This window comes from Sceloporus occidentalis, unplaced genomic scaffold (genome assembly GCF_023333645.1).
Source record: "Sceloporus occidentalis isolate IW3139 unplaced genomic scaffold, rSceOcc1.0.p SCAF_26, whole genome shotgun sequence".
Classification (NCBI taxonomy): Eukaryota; Metazoa; Chordata; class Lepidosauria; order Squamata; family Phrynosomatidae; genus Sceloporus; species Sceloporus occidentalis.
In genome coordinates this window covers 713,503-736,314 of record NW_028317006.1, presented here as the reverse complement: position 1 = coordinate 736,314, position 22,812 = coordinate 713,503, and the positions used below count along the sequence as shown (strand labels likewise).

General features: G+C 41.9%; 1 protein-coding gene across 1 annotated transcript in view; it reads left to right on the top strand.

The window, feature by feature from the left end:
* The first annotated feature begins 3,372 nt into the window (after positions 1 to 3,372).
* LOC149299986 (cell surface hyaluronidase CEMIP2-like) overlaps positions 3,373 to 22,812 on the top strand; it is a 40,632-nt gene continuing 21,192 nt past the window's right edge. Inside the window, exons 1-6 of the mRNA XM_089485491.1 lie at positions 3,373 to 3,400; positions 5,591 to 6,076; positions 19,565 to 19,660; positions 20,423 to 20,978; positions 22,152 to 22,321; positions 22,444 to 22,632. Of these exons, the coding sequence (XP_089341617.1) occupies positions 3,373 to 3,400; positions 5,591 to 6,076; positions 19,565 to 19,660; positions 20,423 to 20,978; positions 22,152 to 22,321; positions 22,444 to 22,632 (1,525 nt within the window). The remainder of the gene's footprint in view (positions 3,401 to 5,590; positions 6,077 to 19,564; positions 19,661 to 20,422; positions 20,979 to 22,151; positions 22,322 to 22,443; positions 22,633 to 22,812) is intronic.

The following is a 22,812-nucleotide window of genomic DNA, read 5'->3' as shown; positions in this document are numbered from 1 at the left end:
GAGGGGGCTGCCGGCAACTCGGGCTGACAACTAAGAAAGATCCCAAGCAAACGCTGCTTTATATCGGTGTGAGATGCGGGGGATGTCCAGCCGGACCCGGAGATCCTGAGCCCCCGGGAAGGGGAGGTGGAGAGACCGGAGTACGAGGTGAGAAGCCGCTGGCTGTGTAAGGTCAGGACCGGGGGGTGCACAGGGACAGAGGGTTAGGATACACCGATCTCCATTCTGTCTGCTGTCCAGGAGTGGAATCATCGGACCCCTCCATCCTCTCCTCCTCCGATCACCCTTTCAGGGTATCTACATCTCCCCCCGTCCATCTATAATCGACCCCTCTCACTGACTGGTAATGGGGCGTGAGTAGCCATAAGAAAATGAATGGTCAGATCTTTTTTCACGTGTCACATACTGGATATAAGTTAGTATAAAATGCTACAATAAACGGCATACCCTTCAGGGGTTAAATGGATATGATAAAATATACTGCAGGCCTCTATGTCCACCTATAATGGGCTTCCTGTTTGCTACAAGACTGACATTATAGAATACTTAACCCCTTCCGCTCTAGAAGGGCCTGCAATTGTCTTTTATTCCTCGTTGGCCATCAGTAAGCCGTGTCTTCAAACATAAATGTGTTTAATCACTTATTATTATTGTTTTATATAGCGCCATCATATTCTGTAGCGCTGTACAATGGGTACATTAACAACCAGGAGATCATTGAGCTGTCTAAAGTTTCAGGAATGGCCAGCTCTCATCGGACTGTTTCAGTCTCATCACTCTTGGTCAGGAGGTGGCTTTGCCCTGAAGACAGTAGACATGATCCGATAACAGCTGCCAGGCCTTTGTCTGACATTGTTGCAGGCAGTAACCATAAGTTTCTATATTCATAAAGCAACTGTTTTGGCCCTTAGTCTCCCCAATGACTTCTATTGCAGGTTTAAGCGACTGTGGAAGGTCCACGATGAGATGCTCTACAATAGGACGGTGTCCACACTCCCCAATACCGAAAGAGTGTCTGCAGGCTCATTCTACAGAAACCTCGATCAAAGACAAAACACCCATGCATTGCGACCAGTGTCTGAAGGTTTTCGTGGACCCAGCAGAAAAATGGTCCCGTCAGCAAGAAAGAAACTCCATTCACTGCTGGGGGCAACATCTGGGAGCAAGACTTACTACTATTGTGCCGTCACCATTCAGCTATTGCAGTGGCCTTCTCCTCCTCCTCTTTCTGCTCTCCTGTTGGCAGGGATGTGACGCAGGAAACCTAAACTGTTAGTAAGCAGATGATTTTGGGGGTGATCTGGGGCAGATGAGAAGCTGAACGTCTGTTTTCAGTTTAAAACCTGAAGAATAGTAGCCAAAGGATCAGATAGCACAACCCCAGTGTGTGTAACGTGATCCTCTCCATGGGGGGATCTGAATATACAGTACAAATCAATTTAGAAAGTAAAGGAGGGGGGTTGCATTAGCCAACAAGAATACATACAATAAGCCAAAGTGTGTCGGAGAGGCGTTAATGGCAACCAGCTTGCAACCTACACAGCTTAGGGGCCTAAAAAATTACTATTGATGTGTTTCCGAACCTTGACTCAAGTAAAAAACAATAGCGTGCACCCAAATTCAGGACACAATTTCAATATAGTAACGTGTTTATACTCGCGCTAATAGATTCAATGCTTCTTTGCGGATATACCCGTAGTAATTTAGATCTAACCACATACGCCAGGATTCTATCCAAAAAGGATCTCTGGAAGGCAGCTTCCATTGTCATTAGACCCAGTGGCCTACTCGATGTGTTTGGCTTGTTTTCCATGTAACGCTAATTGATTTGCACATTAGGTACACTAAATGATGCATCTACATGGCATTCAGGAGTGTCTTATGTTTTAAGGAAATGTTCTGGTGTACTTACCACAAATATGTCTGTTTATACTTTCAGAGCTTCGTGTTCAAATTTTCATTCTATGACATCATTTTGGTTAATTTAGAAAAAAGCAGGCTGTAGTGCAATCCTTAAAGGTGCAGGATTTCCTATTCGAGGGATGAATGAGGAGAAGCCTAGTTCCATCCTTTTTAAGACCTGTTCAGCATTTCCATAGGAAGCCCTGCTGTAGTAGTTCCCACCCTGACTTACATCATGGGTTTACTAAATTAAGCTGGTTAGTCTCAAAAGCCAAGACTGTACCACATAGGATCCTGAGACAAGGTTAGAAGAAGAGAAAGGAGGGATGTGGCAACATTCTGTATTGACCTTTTCCAATGGCATGGAAAGGTATTATTGCACTGTGGTTATATGGCTGTGAACAAAATTGGTTTTAGGGATGACATTAGCAGAGTGGAGAGACTGATAGAGGATGTCAGAGTCAGGTGTGGAGGAACCACTTTGAGTAGTATGGGCTTGTTTAAAGCTTTTTAGTTGAGTGATGGGATTTGAAACTGATGCCTTGAAGACACCGGCAACTGCTACTAGCAATAACTAAAGGAGGACATGTCAGAAAAGATGTAGCTAAAAGTAGGATTTAGATGTTGACTTGATGTAATTAATGAAACCGAAAGGGTATTAGATGATAGATGGGTTTATGGACAATATTGGGGTGTCTGGAGGGCTAGGGTCTAGCTGTCACTGGTGCTCACCTGCCTCAGTGCCCCACACCCTCTGTGCCACTAACTATACGGGATAAGCAGCTCTGGACTGGTGTTAGTGGGAGGAATATAAAGCTTGAGGTTTAAAGTTACAGAGTCTGGTGTATGAAGGAATTAAAGTAGTGGCAGGTGGTCAACCGTATTCAAAGAGTCTGAAAAATCTAGATTAATGAATAAAGAGCAGTGACCCTTAATTTTGCTCCAAATACATCACTGGCCTCTTAAGTAAGAACGGTATTAGGTATAAAGTTTTGCAATGTATACAAAAATCAGGCACAGAGAATGAACCATACAATTTGGGGTTTATTGAATAAGAGGGTTGGGAAGAGAGTTTCAACTCCTTGTCTTAAATATATATTATAAATCTACTGCAGGAAGAGTTTGGTTGGTCAGTTGGGCTGCATACTTACCGATACCAAGATCAGGTCCTACAGAGTGCCTTAAAGTGCCAGTGTCTAGTCAACCCTAATCTAGCCCTGGATGGAATGTATATGAATATTAAATGCACAATGTCAAGCGTCAGACAGACTTCCTACCATTTTGTTTAGCATTGTATGGGCATATTTCTATTTATCAGGTCTGCAGTTTAGGAATGGTGAGTGTTTTGTATGAACTCTGCTTACAGGACACTGTTGCATCAAGGTATGATGTATATATGTATAAAGCAGAGGACACTTAGTGGTGACTAGACTTGTGCATTCGTCTTTGGGCGAACATGAAAACGAAGACATGCCGAAGAGTACAGCTGCGGTAAAACGTAGGCGAAGACGAAGACACACACCACGAAGATCTTCGTGATCGTCTTCGTCTACCACTCTCCCCCCCTTCTAACTTACCTTGTCTTCGCGGCATCGCAGCAGTTCACGGAAGTGGAAATTCGCAGGTTCGCCGTCACGGGTTACAGGGCAGTGCGAATGAGCCTATTGGTCGCCTACAGGGACCTCCTCTGGCATCAACCAATTGGCTCACTCGCATGGCCTTTGTAACCCCTGACAGCGAACCTATGGATTTCCGCAGAAATCCGTAGGTTAAAGGGCCGTGCAAGCGACCAATAGGCTCACTCGCACGGCCCCTTAACCCCTTAAGGTGCAACAAGTGCACCAGGAGCCTAAAAGTCTGTACGAGCGACCAACAGAGTCGCTCGTACAGACTTTTAAAACCCCAATGCTGCAACTTACCCTGCAGATCCCACTGGTCTCCCTGTTTCTCCTCCGACTTTATTGGTCCTTCGTACGGACTGATAGAACAGGGAGACCATTGGCAGACGAGCCCCCTGCTGACGACCAATAGAGTTGCTCATACGGACATTTAAACTCCTGGCGCCAGAGCTGCTGCGGTACGCGTTAACCCCGTATTAACCCCTTAACCGGAAAAAACAAAGAAAATCCGAACACGAAGAATGTCCACGAATATTCGCCCGAAGAGAAGACAGGAACGGGCGAATAATTGCGGAATACGAAGATTTTTTTTTCCCCACGAAGACGAACATGAAGACGAACACAAAAAGCCCCCTGGTGCCCAAGTCTAGTGGTGACCATAACAGCCAGGGTCATCTACAGAAGGTGGTATCCAAACACAGTACCAAACAGGCAAGATAGTGTCAGAAGCCAGATGTTTTTATTAGTAGACCACCGTGCTGTACAGGTGTATCGGGAACAAGTCTAGGACAGGTAACTATGAGGGGAGACCGTTATCTAACAAGCTGTTGAGCCTCCTGGTAGCCACATGACTCTATGTATTGTCAACCCAAGGCCTTGAGCTCTTAGTAGATACTAATGAAAGTTAAAGTAAGATTTCCTGAATGTCGGTTTGTCGATGCATTATATTTCATCGGTTTAGCCTTTCTTATAATGTAAGAGTCCTTGGGTTACCAGGGCCTTGGGACATTCAGCTCTCTCCCAAACTGACAGTTTTATGAATACACCTCAATGTTGAGTTAGGACATGAAAGGTGTAGGTAGGTAAGAGAAATGAGAGAGGGGATGCTTGTGTCCTTAGTAACCGCTATGTGTCTTTAATCCCTAAATGTCATATAATGGCAGTAAACTAATAATACATGAATGTATGCAATGTATATTATTCCCTGGTGGTTTACCATGTTGCAGCTGTCATCCACGTTTTTGTTCCTAAGTATAGTTATTGGTCTTATGTTTTGTTAGAGATGCATACATGGGAACTTCTGAGTGAATGCTAAAGAGAGCTATCCCTGTTATTGGGGAAGTGACTTTGTGAGGGGGTTGTCATGCATGGGACAAGGCTAGCCCCAGACAGTCTTAAATGGGCAGATAGTAGTAGCTGAAGTGGGTGAGGCAAAATGCTGCGCTTTTGCATGGGGAAAGAGAAAAGTGGCCCGGAGACCCAGGAAAGCAGGGCTTCACCTGGAGGTTCCTGGCCAAATCCATAGAGAGTTCCCAGGTATGCATAAATAGTTATTAGTTTTTTTATGTGTAGATCATAGCAATGCATTTTGGTGACCCGATGGACATGGAAAAATAATAGGTGCCTTGGCATCAAATAAGTACCAAATTTGGAATTATTGCTTTAAACTTAATAAATGAAATCTTGCCATACGGCTAAGGCCCTGTATGTACTTTCCCTAGACTGATTTTAAATAAAGCTTCTAAATCCTCTTCTAATGAACCAACATCATTTTCACCCATAACAAATATCAACATTGTTAGTGCCAAAGTATTGCAACCCCCTGAATGTTACAATGTTAATATTTTTTATAATCTGGACCAAAATCGATCTTTTTGTGGGGTTTCTGAATATCTTGAACAGTGTGTTGGAGAAACACTTTACAAATAACCAGTTGGCACTGTATTCAAAGCAAACATCGAATTTATTTTTGTTACCTGTACTTCCGTATTTCATTTTTGGAACATGCAAACATTGAAAAATATATATACGGCAATAAAGTAACCGAAAACGTGTTTTATGATTTTCAGACAGAAGTCCTGATCCCAACATCACTTGGGGAAAATCAGCTCCTGTTGTGTTCAGAGGGATCAAACGAACTTCAAGAGAGATCCTCACTCATTCCCATGTACTGGAAGCTAACGGATTGACTAAAGTGAGACCTGGGTTAGTACCAGGTCAAAATACAACCATTCCATGGAAGGAAAAGCTCTGGTCTTGTGATATTCTGCTCAAGCTATCCCAACATGTCTTAGTAACTGCCCTGGGTCCCAGCCTTGCTTGGAATATCTTCCCTTACCGTAACTGCGAGCAGGATTTAAAGCCCACGGGGACACTTATTAGTCCACTGAAACTTGTGCAAGAAAATGTGAAACCGTTGATACTTCACAGAGTTCTGAGGTTCCTGGGTGATTTGGGCTTTCTAGTTGAAGCCCAACAAGCCAAAGCTCTATCTGTGTTGAAGAAACGTGTCCTCAAAACAGGAAAGCCATTGAAGTATCCAGTGAAATCATTTGGTAGGTGCTTTCAAATGATAAAGCATGTTTGCCTGACTCATTTTCCGTCCAATATACTTGGCATGGCTTCTGTGCATGATTCTTATTTTCTAACTTTCACTATAGTGCTTAATCAATAGTTCACATGTGATCTGGGCGTAACTTCTACAGGGAAAGAGGGCTGATGCCCCAGGTGCTGCAAGGTGAGATGTGAACTTAAGCCTCCCAGCCCTAATTCCCCTACACCTCCTTGTGCTTCCCTCCACTTCCAGAAGCAGAGGTCACAATGGCATGGGGCACCAACTGAGATTGTCCTAGGCTAGGTGCCAAGATCCATAGTCAGGTCTGAACTGGCCACCTGACATGGTACATCAGCATAAATACGTAGCATGCAGCCACGCATATCAAGCTGCACGACGCACATATGTCATAAGGCGCCCACTGGCCTTAAAGTGCCAGGGCCATCTCATGGTCACCAGTCCGACCCTGTCAATAGTTATGGCTCTGTAAGTGGCGTTACCATATAAACTGTTTAAAAGGATATTATGGACCCTCATTTGGATGAAGGGACAGCAGTGTTTTAAATTAACTTCTTTGTAGATGCTATGGATCTCTTCTATGTTTATGGATTTTTTGTATGGCCCTAGTACCTGCTTTTTGTATAGTTAAGGGTTTTGTGGCGCAGAAGACTATAAAACCGTTAAATCCCATAGAATGTATACTCCTATTCTGCTGAATTTAATTCTTAGAAGCATTAAGTATATTTATATAATTATGTATATTATATATTAGAAACAACATTCCTGGGACTGATGAAAAGCCAAGCTCTTCACAAAAATAATACATCAAGTAAAATCGTGCGTCGTACATACTTTTCGACAGGAACACTTAATTCATGTGATACAAAAGCTGGCACTGATAGGTTGTTGGCTTAGAAACTGAAGAGCTTCCTAAAAGTTTCTATGTTGTGTTTAAGTTAGTAAACCTTTAAAGTACTGTAGTTTGGGGTAGCCGTATTAGTCCAGTGTATAAGAATGCAAAAAAACAGAATGTTGCAGAATCTTGTAATACCTTTTTTATTGGACTAACAGTATTAAAATAATAGACGAGCTTTCGGGAGTCTTCCCTTTATCAAGTCAAAAGCATTTCTGACCAAGCAAGTGAAAAACACAGTTTAAAACTGACCAGTACATGTTCTGATACAGGGTTAAAACAGGGGTTAAAACAACACGGTAGAGAATTTGCAGACAAAAAACTAAGAGGGTCGTAAATAGTAAATAGTGGCATATACTGCACAGATAAGGCTAGAGGGGGAGCAGGGGTAACCGTGTAGGAGAGAGAGAAGAAGAAAAAGAAAATAAAAGCACAGGTTATAGGAAGTTTTGATAGTGTGCTAAGAAGCTCAAATCCACATTAAGTCCTCTGTTTTTACAATCATAAAAATGTATCATTTTGGCTTCAAATGTCTTTCTTTCGTGGGTGTTTTTGAAATGACCTCTCAGTGTTTTGATTTTAAGGTCATGTATGGAGTGACCGGTTTGGGTGAAGTGGTGCCCAACTGGAGTGCAAAGGTTTTCTTCATCGTGATGATTGATGGAGTATCTGTGCAGATTCATCCTTTTATTGAGTTGCTGGCAGGTTTCACCGATGTAACACCCTATAGTACATTTGGTGCATTGAATCATGTATACAACATTTTGTGAAGTGCATGAGTACGATCCTTTAATATTGTATGTCTTGTTGTTGTGGGTGGCTGTGTTGCTGGTATAGATGTGTTGGCAAAGTTTGCATCTGGCTTTGTTGCATGGTTTGCTTCCATTATCTGTGTGTGTAGTTTCAGTATGTAGTTTGCTACTCACCAGCTTTTGTTTGAGATTAGCTGGTTGTCTGAAGGCCAAGATGGGGGGTTCAGGGAAAATTTCTTTTAACACCACATCCTCTGCTAGCATTGGCTGCAGATCCTTGATGATTTTTCAGATTTCTTCTAGGGCAGGATTGTATGTGGCTACTAGAGGTATGCGTGAGGATGTTTGTTTGTCTGTGTATTGCAACAGGTGTTCACGTGGTGTTTGTAGAGCAGAGTTAATTTTCTTATTGATGATCCTAGGTTTGTATCCCTTTTGTTTGAGTGTCTCAGACAGGGTTTTTAGATGCATGTCTCTGTCATCAGTGTTGGAGCAGATGCGGTGGTACCCTGGTGGCTTGGCTATGGATGATGCCTTGCTTTGTGTGGGATGGATGGAAGCTGGATTTGTGCAGGTAGTTGGATCGGTCTGTGGGTTTTTTGTATAGGAATACTGTTAGTCCAATAAAAAAGGTATTACAAGATTCTGCAACATTCTGGTTTTTTGCATTCTTAAACCTTTAAAGGAAAGAACAAAACGGCTAGCTCTGATAAGGTTTATTTACTTAACATACAAGAAAGTATAGTTAAGGTTTTGTCAGTGAGGCGTGACTTTGATCATCATAATCCTGAATAAACATGACAACTATTGGCTGATCTGAAAAATATCTTCTTTGTTGGGACTGCCTGCAACTTTACAGCTAGCGACTGTGCCTGTGGAAAAGTAGTGATGCCCGGGTGTTCCATGACATTACAACGTATTGGCACGGTGTGTAATGCAACTTCATGTATTGTTTACTCTGATGAATCCCTTTATTTTGCAAAGGAGAGAAAATACTTTATAGGGGACACAGCCATCATATGCATTAAAGTGCTAGTAAAGGCAAATGTGTTCATTGTAAGTATTACTGATTCTTAAAGGGACAGTCCAGCCAGTAGCATACCTATATTAATATAATGTCATTCACCATAATGTCCATAATGTATGAGCAGGCTCGGTTAGGGAGATCAAAGATCTTAAACTCAGAAGCCCACCGCCTTCTGCACCCACCTCAAGAGCCATGAGGAAGAATAAAGAGGAGGAGGTGGAGATGGAAGAATGAATTTCAGGGTGACCACATCGGTCATGTTTTCCAGGAAATGTATACGTTTTTCATATTGATGACCAGCACAGTTAAAGTTCTGCCCTGCAGTACGTGGGGTGTATAGACTCATAGAAGGGAACCAATTAGTCAGGTGTATACCATCAATACTTTATCTGGTCTGGTCAGCAATATGTAAAAATTATATGTGTCCTGAAAAACATGGCTTATGTGGTCACCCTAGTCTCAGTATATAATGATAGCAGTTATCATGTACCACCGTCAATGTCTGGCTCAGTGTATAGCAATAACAGTTGCTGTTCCACTGTAATGTCTGGCTCAGTATATAATGATAGCTGTTATCCTGTACCACCACCACAGTCTGCGTCAGTATATAATGATAGCGATGCTGTACCACCGTCAATGTCTGGCTCAGTATATAGAGATAGGATTTATGCTGCACCACTGTCAATGTTTGCCTTAGTATATAATGATAGCAGTTATGCAGTTTTAAAGTTTGTGAGGCTGCCACAGGATTCGCCCCAGATGCGAAATACTCTAGGTACGCCCGATTCCAGTCATTATATGCACTTTCATGTATATGATACCTGTGTGGTCCCTTTAGATTTTTATGGCATTTTGCAAATGCATTTTAATAGAATCCCCAGAAGTGCATTTCATTTTTTTCCTTACCCCTCAGCTATATGTCATGCAAGAGATGTGTTTGACCAATTTGTGATATACTTACCTTCAGTCAGCTCCATCGCTGGCTCTGGAAATGCCGATTTCAAGAAGAACACTTTTGTTCCACTGGTTGCCAATCAGTGGCAGTTTTCAATCAAAACGAGTATTTGCAGAGCCAGCGTCTGACCAGGCAGGAGAAGGGCAGCTGCAAAGCTTCAGCTTCAGCTCGGGGGTTTGATTTTATTAATAAAGGGGGTACAATCTTATTACTTTAAAGTAGTACATTCAAAAATGTTATTTCAATATGCAGAATTTGTTTTTTCATAGTAATTTTTTTATTCCCATTGTCATTTTAGGCGACTATTGCCTAAACTGAAGTTGGCTTAAATGTCACAAACAACCAGACAGTGTCTGTGAAAAATATTTTTTTTGGCCATATTAGATATCATTTGTCAAAGTCATGTCTTTCCTGTGAATATTTAGCCAGCACCGAATAACCATTTGACCTTTTCTGTTTCGAAAAAAAAAAGATTTTAAACTTTTAACAATAAAAATTGGTTAAAATGAAAGGTAGGAATCTGTGTTTCTAATTACAGACCTAAAAGGCTTGATTTAATAGGACGCCTAAATCAGATTATGCACGTAACACATATGATTACTGAGGGGTCTCTATATTTTTGTGGTGCCCCTTGTCAATTTTGCAGAATCCCCTCCAGTTGCTTAAAATTGATTTCAAAAGAAGGGCTTTCATGCCACTGATTGGGCGCTTCAGTTAGCCAATCAGTGGCGCATTGAGCCCTCGAGGGGGCAGCTTTTTTTAAAAAATTTCTTTTTTAAGGACTTGTTTTTTAATTTCTATATGAAGGTTTTAAATGAATTGTTCATATGGCTATCTGGCATACCGGGGCATCCCTTTCAGGTAAGGCTGAGAGGTGGAATATTTAACTTGAATAATGAGAATGTTTGTAGTGCTTATACAGCTATTCTAAAAGGTGTTTAAAAAGAGCAAGCTAGATGGACCACTGTGGTGGGGTTTGGCCTGAAATAGACTAAATACCTAACCAAAACCTGCCCGTGGCTGGAGCGTCCAAACTACGGTATAAAGTTAAGTTTATTTGATGTAATACAAGTCTCGATTAGAAATTACCAGTAATGTATTACGGCTTTTATTGGCTGTGCTGTGTATTGAGATCTTGAACTACGGTAATCACCATAACTAGTGACTATTGTGATCCTGGCTGCAATGTGAGGGGAGCTGACATTTAAACCGACCGCGATCCCCGGAAACTATAACCCTGCTGGGTTTAATGCAAAGTCCATGATAAGATTTCAAGTGCATTCAAAGGGTTGGTCAGAATTTCCACTTGAGGTCACCGATAGAACAGAATCTTACATAAGTCCGTTTAGCAGAACTTGGCCCAGCTTTGCACAGCTCTGATTTATTGTATTAGTTAGCAATGTTTGCTGAAATCACCCCAGGGTTTATTCACGAAGCAATGAGGAATTAGATGGCTTGCGGAAAGATAAAGCATTTGATCTTCGTAATTAAGTACATACCCCTGGCCAAAGAGGTCTATTTCTGTTAGATGGGGTTTGAGATAGGACTAGGGTTAGAGCTTTACTGAAACTTTTTATGTAACTCCGTGACCTGTTGATAAGTGTAATATATTCAAATCGTGGGAATAGAATATATTGGCTTCTTCCAAATAACTTAATTTACCTAAGTTCCTATAGTTGTTTTAAAGTTTATTGTGACTTTCAGGGCCAAAGTGGGACTGGTCTTCCAAAACAATGACACTTGGGAGGTATGTTATGAAAGGCAAACTCAGTAAATTATTCCTTCAATGTTGACGCTTCCCAGCTAACAAAAACACAGTATAGTAAATCTGTAGCATGCCAGCACTCAAAGTGTTAATAAAGCAATGCAATCAAGATAATATTGGCCGACACCAATCAGTTTTATATTTGTAATGTAATCCAGCTGCATTGTGGGTATTTTATCAAAGAATGATAGTAGATGACATTTACGTCTGATCAGAAATGAAGTCATTTATCAGAGCTGTATTTAAGAAACGCTGAAATCCATTAAAATCTGCAAAAAATGACAACACTGTCTCAACTCCTAGCTGACTGTCTGCAAGTCAGGAATCCACCAATAATTACACAATGACCAAATTCATTATTCATTCGTTCATTATTAATTAATCTGCATTCTAATCTGTAACGAGCCATACTATCACCGACATAAAAATCTATTGTGTGTTTTAACCTAGCACAAGGTCTCAAGGTAGGCAACTACCGGCTCTGTAGCTACTGGGCTCTGAGCATGCTGGGAATTGTAGCCCACATTGGCTAGAGGTTTGCAGATTGCTTATTCCTGGTGTTCATTAAGCTATTTGCTTGCTATTTTTTTTTTTAATGTGTCAATAAGCTGTTTTTAACTCAACCGCTTTGTACCTCTTCTTTAATCCCTTAAGGACAATGAGCGGTCCCTAAACCCATTGAAAACAATGCATTTGTCATTAAGGGGTTAAATTCTGCTTAATGCACCATTCTGGCCTATCCTGAAATTAGCTTATTGGGAAGGTAACTTGTTGCACTCTTGCAGAAACTTACCGATTAACTCATCCATCATCCATATCTGCCAAGAGTCCTGAGTTTGCCAGCCAGTCCATACAAGCTGGTACATAGTCCAAGCTGTCGGCTGCCATTTCAAATATCCTATATATTAGCATTGCCTAATTGGGCAGGAGAAAGAAAAGATATGGGGTTATGTTAGTTTGGGAAAGTTGCCAAGAGTGTTCATCAGTGAAAGCATAATCTGCAGGAAACTCCTGTGATGCCACAAGTTATCCACAACTTGACAAGCTTGCAAAGGCACTTAGTATGTTTCTGGGGGGCTCACGGGTTTAAGGTAGCGAAACACCCTATTACATTTCCCAAATATCTGGGCCTTTACAATTATTAGTAATTAGCCTGAGATGGAAGTTGTCTCTTGTGGCTCTTCTCAGATCACCCTCTTGAATGGTGGTCTCATACATAATGAGGACATTGGCATCTACTATCTAAGGAAGGAATAGTATGCCCGTTTAGGTGGATTTCGGTCTATGTACATAATACATTATGACATATTTACAGAAGATGTAGCTCCATCGTAGAACTTGTGGTGTTTGGAGCCCTCTGGACCTTGAAGGCTTAACAGGATGTCCAGGCTTGACACAATAACCACAGCAAGGCTTTGTGAATGATGTAGGTCTTGTTTTATATACAGTGTTCTCTATAATTTACTTGTTGATTGTGATAATTGTAGTTTGGCAGTTGTCGTTATTTCCATTGCATAAATGTGTCCACACACGTGGAATGGTACGAGATTTGTTGACATTCATTCAGATCCCGCCTGACCTCGGTTTTGTGTTTCTTAGAAGTTGAGGGTAAGGAATGGATGCAGCAGAGCACACGGACCCCACAGCTGCCTTTCATATTGTGCTCACTCACAGCCAGCCAGTCTGCCTGCCTAACGGTGCCCGCATCACACAGTAATACCGGTACATGGATGATTTGGTCATCCACGAGGCTAATTATCAACTCCCAATACATGTGCAAAACAGGCACTCAGCATGTTTAACTCTTTAATATCGCAATGACATGCGCAATGACACGGAAAGGGAAATCTACAGCACAACTTGCAAGAAGAAGTTACAACTTTTTGTGTCACATTCTGCCACCTTGCCCATGTTATATAGATATTATAATTGAGGGATTTTTATATAGATAATATAATTGGTGGATTTTTATATAGATAATATATTTGGGGGATTTTTTTATTTCATTGATTTGGCTGCAAAAAAATGCTGTTGATTCTCAGTCATTGTGTTAAGTTGTGAAATACCAGGTGCGTGTTGTGTCGCTTTGGTGTTTGCCGCGTTACTGTCGCGAAGTGCTCGGTAGTAAAGAGTACGGGCCGATTGCTAGTTTGCGCTCTCCCCGTTACATAGATGTTCTAAGCACACAAGATAAAGTGTCTGTCCAAGGCCGGTATAAGTCCTTAATGACTATGGGGCATTTACTGACACCGGTGAAAGAAATCAGAGTGGCAGGATTGTGGCCTGAATCCATAGGTGTACAGAGGCTCTTTATCACTCCCATCATTCCTGTGTTCCAATGACACGTTGTGTTCGTTAATCCAAGTTTAAGTTTAAAAGACTAATTAGAAAACCCTTTTGCAATTATGTTACAGCTAGAAATGTCCTTGTTTTCCATGAAAATTGACCCCAAACTTTTGAACGGTAGTGCGTGTGCGTATATATATATACACACACAATGAAAAACCATTTATAGAAGATAACTAGAATATGGTGCAACGGTAGATGGTCAGTCAGAGTTGATGTGATTTCTCTGACATGGATTGTTTGAGATTGGATAAGAGAGATGGGGAAACTGTGTTATGAAATAGTAGTGCGGTTACAGAAACCACATTTAAAGCGTATTCGCCGGGGTCGCCGTCTGTAACCCAGATACGCTGCTGCCCCCTCTGGCAGAGGAAGCGTAAAGCGATATCTCGCGTCCTGCAAGGAGCGTTCTCGTTCTTGACTCCAGTCAGACACATTGTGCAAATCCCTGCATTGTAGCCGAGAGATCGTGTTATCCTACCTTCTAACTTATCGCGGAGCCAAAGAAACGCAGGAAACGGCAGATAAACCTGGAATGCGGTGGTGAAGGGGTTAAAGCGCAGTCTGGTTTATATTCGTTAATCGTGGCGTGTGACAAGTAGGCTGTAATCTGCGGCGTGGATTGTTCATTGTGCCGAGAAGAAAGCTGCCCCTACCCACCCAGGGACTGGGCACAGCTCATGGGAGCCCGATAAGGGTCCTGCTCCTGATCCAGCGACGGGAGGTACCCCGCAGGAAATGCTTGGCCCTGCATTCCTTCGCCAGACTCTGTGTTACTCTTGTTACTGCGCGGGAATGTCAAACCAACGTAGAGATACCTGACAGATGCATGCGCAAGACGGTGACATAACTGTTACCCGGCTCACGGGAGCAGTTCGTATGACACCAGTGTTTTTGGCTAACATCTGAATGTAAAATGCTCCGACCAAGGGTAGTCACATGATCTACGATTATGATTTCTTACTTTACTGAGAGGGTGGTAGATTAGCGGTAGATTAGAAGTGGTAGAAGCTAATGCAGTAAGGGAATGGAGGCTTATAAAGCTATCCTGGATCTAGGATGAGGCCGAGGACCGATTACATCTGGAATAATGGGCAGACTAGATGGGCTGAATGCTTCTCAATCTCATCTGCTGTCAAAGTCTAAATTTCTGTGTCTTCATGGACGGAAAGCGTCAGGTCGCATTCTGCACTATCCATGATGCAGGGCTTTGATTTTGGAGCTTCTGCTTTTACTGGGCCAATAAACGTCAGATCATTCCTTTCACGCTGAAGTTACCCAAACTTTGTAAACCCACATGAATCCATCCGTTGCTTAAAGATCTACTGTCCTATATGAGTCAGGAGTAAGCCCCCCCATGCTGGGGGGGTCTTTCGAAGAGAATTTGTCCGCTCTATAATTTCTGTCTTTTGCGGGTTAGTAAATTTGATTGTGTTTATTATAACCGCGTCTTTGGAACTGAATACAATATCCTGGCGGAATGTCTTGGAGTTTCCATTTGTTAGTGAGATGGGTGGAATAATAGGTGGCACTGCAGTCCTTAAAAAGGGAAGTTCAACTTTTTGTTTGGCAGGGCCGACATTAAAGGGGTACAACCAGTGCAGCTGTATGGGAGCTTTCTAAATGAGCTGCCCCAGACACACGTGAAATATTAACACTTTAATACCTTGTTGTGATAAACCAGGTCTTCATGGAAACCTTCACTTGTCATTAAAGATAAACTTAAATGAAGTCACCGGCAGGGATACCAGGAATATGAAACATAAGATGGTAGCAAAAACACAGATTATATACGATCACAGCACCCTGGGAATCTGCCCCTTCACCCTGAGGTTGGGGCAAAATCCCTGAGGGTTCCAAGGTGGGGCTGTACGGAACCCCCATAGCCCCCCGCTAGTATATTATCTCCCCACATACCAAACTTGTAGCATGGGGAGTCTGGGTGTTTGTTCTTCTTTAAAATGAGCAGCTCTGATTGAAGGGGCAAGCCATAGGGAAAAAGCCAGTATTATAAACATGGGGAGTACCTGGGGGATAACGAGCCATGATACGGTAAGGCCTAAGATGAGCCCAAACACATTTGATAATGGCCCTATCGCCGAGATGAGCAGACACTATCAATTACATAGCCCCCTGGGGGGGTTTCAGATAAACAGCCTCTCCTCTAGCCATGGGCCACCAATTGGACAAAAATGTCCCTTGAATATAACCTTAACACGTCTCCACCTTATTTCAGCGCTAAAAGGAGACGCTCCTCAAGGAGGTTAAGTCGGAACGTATGTGATTGCAGTGTGCGCTATAAGTGCGCTGTACGTCGCTGAGGCCGTTCATATCTATCATGTCACCCATATCACGCCGGCCTTTATACACATTTTTAGAATGCTTGTTCCTTTTTCTGACATTTGCTTCTAAATCTGGAATCAATAGGGGTTAAAGGACTTTCAAAGCCAACTAATTGAGCGTGTATTTGTTTAAAATACCCAATTACATCTGTTAATGTGTGCACATGTGCGAAGTATGTTAACATATACAGCTAGGATAAAGAATGCCTGGTATATAAACACAATGTTTATACAGCATACTAATTATTGTTTTATATTTAAATATAGAAATCACCCAAGTTTGGTGACTTTTACTAAATTATGCTAAGGATGCAGTATATATATATATATATATATATATATATATATATACATATATACACACACACACTACAATTTAAAAGTTTGGGGTCAAATAGAAATGTATTTGTGTTAGAAAGATATGCAAATTCTGACCATTAATATAACATGAAATGGGTAAGAAATACAGTGATGTAAATAGCTATTGTAGATACTCCTCTGTTGTTCCAATGGTATGTTGTGTTCCCTGATCCAATTTAAGTTTAAAGGGCTAATTAATCATAAGAAAACCCATCTGTAATTACCTTACAGCTAGAAACGTCCTTGTTTCACATGAAAACAGGTTAGTGACCCCAAACTTTCAAATGGTTGTGTGTGTGTGTGTGTGTGTGTGTGTATATATATATATATATATATATATATATATCAGCCAGGGTTTACCAATTTCCTACTACTACAAAATAATGAACCCCCTAAATCCCAATGACTTTGTTTAATATTATTCTGACTCTTCCAGGATGTACTATAACTTGTCTATATGGGTGATCGCTGTGAGTTCTCACATTAAGATGCCAGAGACTGCATCTCTTGATGCGTTCTTTGAAGGAAAGACGGCGATTTTCCTTAATTCCAAGCTTTACCTGTCTATCCCATTGGGAATTACAGTGGAAACCGAGTTACTGTGAATTATGCCCCAAGGGTCCTCTTCAAACCCTTGTGGAGAACTTGTCGTGTTGAGGGTGGATTTTTCGGGTGGTTTGCCCTAAGCGTGTAAAGTTTATTAATAATTCAGGGATCTCGGATCATCCTGCCGGGGTCTTGGCTTTTCATTGGAAAATGTTTGCTTTATACATTCGCTCGCAGCTCTCCACCTTGTCGTTGTTCGTAGAGACAATCGGGATACTGAGTTGCACCATGCTGACGTGAGACTGCATGCGACAGATGAACAATCTCCACTAATGAAACAAGGTTTTTTTTTTTCTCTTGCTTCATTTAAAAAAATAAAATGAAACAATACCACTGATTTGGGAAATGACATCAAAGAATTAAATGTAACATTTTGTTTGTAGTGTTGTAATGACCCCATTACACCCACATTAACCACAACCCACAATCCACGTGAGGATGTGCACTAAAAATGTATCCTGGGATGTTTTGTCTTCCATTTGTGGCTATTGGACAAGCCTCTGATTCCCACTTCACAGCTGATGACACAACTCTCAGGCTCATAGAGCCAAATACTTTCATATTGGGGGGGGGGGGCTGGTGCTTGGGATTGGCTACACTGCCCTGATATTAAAGCTTACAGGGCAGTTTTTTTACTGCCCGATGGATACTTTTTAGCCCTGCAGAATGCAAAGGGTTAAGAAGACCATGTGCAGGATGACGATCTGAGATTGGCATCAATGTCTTTTAATGCATTGCAAATTTAACCCCTTCATTTGCTTTTCAGAGTGGCCTCTTGCAGTTAACCATTTCGTTGCTACAGGCATTGCAGTCACCAGGCAGCTCCCTCCAGACATGTATCAGGCGTTTAACCCTTTCAGTTACGTGCCACAAAATAAAAAGAGCTTTGCTCCGAAAGAGGTTAATCATTCCAAATATGGAACGTTTTGCTTTGCTTATCGCCGATCCATTCCCAGTCGGTCCATCAGCTGAAGGGTCCCACCATACAACGACCACCTAGAAGGACCGCATTATAAGACCCCTTACCCGGGCATCATTTGCCCCTCGCTGTGCACGATCGGCGCGCATGGTGCCAAAGCCGACCCGAATTTACCGAAGCCTGCGAGATTCCTCTTAATGTTGGTATGTGCCGCGTGTGCTGGCGTCACGAGTGGGTGTGGCCTGAGACTTGGCTGCTGCACATAGAGCCCGAGGTTACCGGCTGGAGAGAGAGAGAGAGAGAGAAGAGGATGCCGAGGGAAGGGGGGGGGCAGGAGAGAAAAAAGGGAGAAGAAAGGACGAGGGGGGGTATTTAAAGGAGGGGGAGATTAAAAAATAAGAGGTGGGATGGAGATAGGGGAAAGGAGGGCACATCCGAGACAGAGGGAGGAGAGCAAGTGGAAAACACTATATAAGTAAGAGTTGAGTAGCCGGATTCAGAGCTGTGGACCGATGCTAAGCGGCACATAGTGTCCAGAGCATCACTCGGCACTTCGGGGGTCTCTATTCCCAATACTCAGTCATTGCATCCCCTGACTCTGAATCGGCCGGAAAGGACCTGAATACACAGGTGAGAGGGCTTGGCACACAGGTGTATAAAACACTGCAAACGTGTGACAGGCATTGGCATCTGATGCCCATTATAACAGCGTCAGCCTCTGGGTACCCCTGCACGGAACACACTACTTCTGTGCTGGGGCTGTACTAAGCGCTGATCACTCTGCCATGCTGCAGGTGAGAGGGGATGGCACAGCGCTGGCACCCGGGGGTTATTCCGGGTCTTCTGCAATGTATATAAACCGTGTGAAGGTGCTTTGCATTGGGCTTTGGCTACATTCTATTCAGTGCATCGTCTCAGTGTGTTTACTAAAGAACTTCATAAGCAGGTGCAGGTTTCTCAGACAAATGGCTCTAGATTGTGACTTGGCTGCGTCTCCCCAGCAGAATCTCTGCATTCTATGGTTTTATTTCTGGTTTATTCCGTACCGGTCTTACTTTTTTTGTACATATTACTTAACTGTTTGGTTTATTTCGTTCCGATCCTGGTAGCATCTAGGTTGAGTTTGATGCTACCCAGTAGAATAGCCTCAAACGCAGGGAAGCAAAGCAGAAGGCAACAGGTGGGTGATCCCTGCAAATCCTGCTTTCCTGGGCTGATCTCCCTGCTGAGCCCAGGCTGTCTGCATCCTCTGTCATTCTGGCAATCCTTCTTTATCTCTGATCTGTGTCCTTTCACAACTCTTAACAATTGTTTGTGTGTTTGTATTGCTGTTTAATCACACACACACAGGTGTATGTATATATTTTAATATACGCATATATGTTTATTAACAAATACACATACACACAGTGTCATTATATGTAACTTGTACAGTGTGTTAAATAAGTGTGTATTACAGAGAGATGCCCAGACAAGAGGTCTTATCTCACCCCCTGGCACCCAGGACATGATGGCAGGAGGTCAGCTGTTATAGGGCATGGAGTTGCCCTTAGGCTGGAATCTTCAGCCACTTTTCACTCCCTGCTTATTCAGGATGGAGGTAAGAACATTTATTACCCCTGGGGGTGAATGGGTCATGGCCTGTTCTCAGGGAGGGTATCTAAGTGAGTCAATCTACAGAATGCTCCTATTTGTTTAAGGAATGTATTTGTTGGTTGGGTTTCAGCATTACATATGCCATTAACATCCAGGGCATAACATTTTATGTCGTCTAATTTAAATATTTATGGAGAAACCATTAGGTAATATATTTATTGCAAATATTTTGTAGTAGTGCTCTGTTTGTGTCATTTCAGGGGATTTAAAAGCTTGGCATGAGTACATTAAGTTTCATCCAGTGTCCAAACTGTTTTGGTGGGGTATTTAGTGCCAGAATGACAGCTCTCTGTTAAACCCAGCTTGAGCCTAATAGAAGATGCTGCCAGATGGGAAATACATGTTCTGACTCATAAATGTATCAACAGTACAAGCTATATTTGTGTCCATACAGTTGTGGGTTATGTATAAAAAGTCATTCTGGTGCAATATGTGAATTGTCATCATTCTACCATAGGTAATTGTGGTTATAAGATTCCTTACTAAGTGTTCAAAGATCACGTTTGATATACACGTTCCTGTCTACCAACGAAATTCGTGTATCTTTTTGTTGAAATATTTTATTTTATTAGACATATAGGGTTAATTTCTGTTACAGTATTTGTGGGCGTAAATAAGTTATAAATGATCTGAAGTAATAGAATTTAACTCCGAATTGACATATCTTTGTAACTAGCCTTGAAATATCTCTATTATTTTGTTATAGGCACATTAGTCTTTGCAGATACTCAAGTGCCGCTAGTTCTGAGGACTCGGTATATTTTGATCAGAAATGGGGGGTCCCTGCTTATTGGCTCAGAACAATGTCCATATGGCTCTAACGCTACCATCGTACTGTACGGAAAATCTACCGAAGGGGATGACATAGAAGATTTTGGAAAGAAGTTCATAGGTGTAGACAAAGGAGGGATTTTGGAAATACATGGGAGGAAACCATTATCATGGACCTTCTTAGATGCCACCTTGCACCCGGGAGGGCTCCCCTATGGATCGTATAAGTGGGAGAAGCACTGGGGAAGCAGGGGCGTCAACATTAGAATAATTGATCCAGAAACCGGCCAGATATTAGCTGCGGATCGCTTTGACACACACATGTTCCTAGAGGAAGGAAAAAGGCTGGAAGACTTTCTGTCCATGCAAAGTCCAGGCAAAGTTGTTGCCGCAGCTGTGGGAGACTCTGCAGCAAAGAGCTTAACTCCAGATGCAAGAAGATACTTGAGGGAAGCCCTAAACAGCAGATACATTTTTCATCTTGGCTACAGGTAACAACCTCTGAGCATAAACGTTATGCCTCTTTCTACTTAACTTAAGTATATGCTCTGTCTTGCTTTATAATTACAATCAACGATAGCATTTAAATGTCTTAGTGTGCACATTAGAAGAAACGTTTGTTGCCTTGGTTGGTCAGCACGGTTCCATATCTAGCAATACCTAGATTAGTTAGGTTTATGATATAAACTTGACTAACCCGTCTGAATAATATAGTGTGGACCTCAAAGGGTTAACGGTGTTGGTAATAAGTTTTCTTAATGCATAAATGCATTATTATTAACTTTTGTTCCCAATATAGTAATGCTAGGCACATCTTAACCCCAGCCAGCTAGACACCTTGATGGAGATGTGCCTAGCATAACTATATGCCAATGCGTACTCAGCATTTCTAGCCAGACTGTTGATGTTGATGATGCTTAGAACTTTTTAGAATTTTTTTGTCTTTTCTGGTTGTTAGACGGCTTTCTAATTGAGCTGTATTAAAGAACAGGCACAGAGAACATGCGAGAGCAAGGATCTTTAAACATCCACCATGGACAGCTCCTAAAGCTCCTGATAAGATATCTCAGCCAGATAAAGGCAGACACATGCTCCATTACCTGGACCTTATGTCTTAGACTGAAATATGGAAAAAATGCTAGGAATGCCACATAGTACCTGAGTACTCAATACACTTAACAACCACTCCATAGGCGAGTCTAGATAACATCTACCCAGGGCCTGTTCATTCTGCATCCAGTGTGCCTTATCACACAGTTGTTGCATCAACGTATTTTGCTATAAATATTTACTTTATGTTAGTTGAACAACTAGGTTCACCGATTAAGAAAAATGCTGGGAGTTTTTTTAATCTTTTTTTATGGGAAGCCTAATATTTTGTGGGTTTGACAAGCAGTTCTGAGCTTGCAGAGTGCTGTAGTTATATTGTTACCCATGCAGAAATTAGTAAATTCCAGATAGGCGCTAAAAATAAAAGATGTCTTTATTGGTCTGGTGATGTGGTGGAATGTTTAAGTCTCTATTAAAGATGCTGTAATATATTGCAGATCTTTATTGGTAGCTAAAGGGTTATTTAGCATATGGTTTCCCTTTAATTTACTCCTAGTGCTGAGATGCTCATTGGTTTACCCATGAGATCTAATGAAGAATTTTTTGTGTTTCAGGCAGCCATGGGCTTTGGTTGGAGTCCTTGGGGAAGGTCCATTAAAAGTATCAGAAGAGCGGAAACAATATGAAAGCAATGGGACAACTGGTATGGCAGTGGCTAGCAGAGAATTCCAGACATACAAAGGGCTGCACTTTACGGTCACTGCTTATAGTGGCTGGATTAAAGGTATAGTCACTCCATACAGCAATATTGTCACTTTCTAAGGCATAATGTAGTGATTATTACAGAATTATCTTAGTTTTGGAATGTAAATATTATAATGTTACCCTTATTGTTTTACTCTCCAGGCATTCCATCGAATGGGTTCAAAGTGGCGGTGTCTAGGGGCATCGTCCTTACCCTGGCGGATGATGTTACGAGTTGGTTGCCTGGTAACAAAATAGTCATTGCAAGTACCGATTACTCAATGCACCAAGCTGAAGAATTCAATCTTCTTCACTGCCCCGAATGTAAAAGTAATCAAGTCAAAATTGACGGTGAGAAAATATCCTTCTACATTTATCACTACGGTTAGGAATGAACAAGCCTTAAATGCCTATATCATGCCCTCAGTTATATTATAATTCACATGATGTAAAACTATATAAAATGAGACAGCAATTGGTGAGGTGGTGTTGAGTAGCACGAACTACTTAGAAGCAGGCAGCAAGTATCAT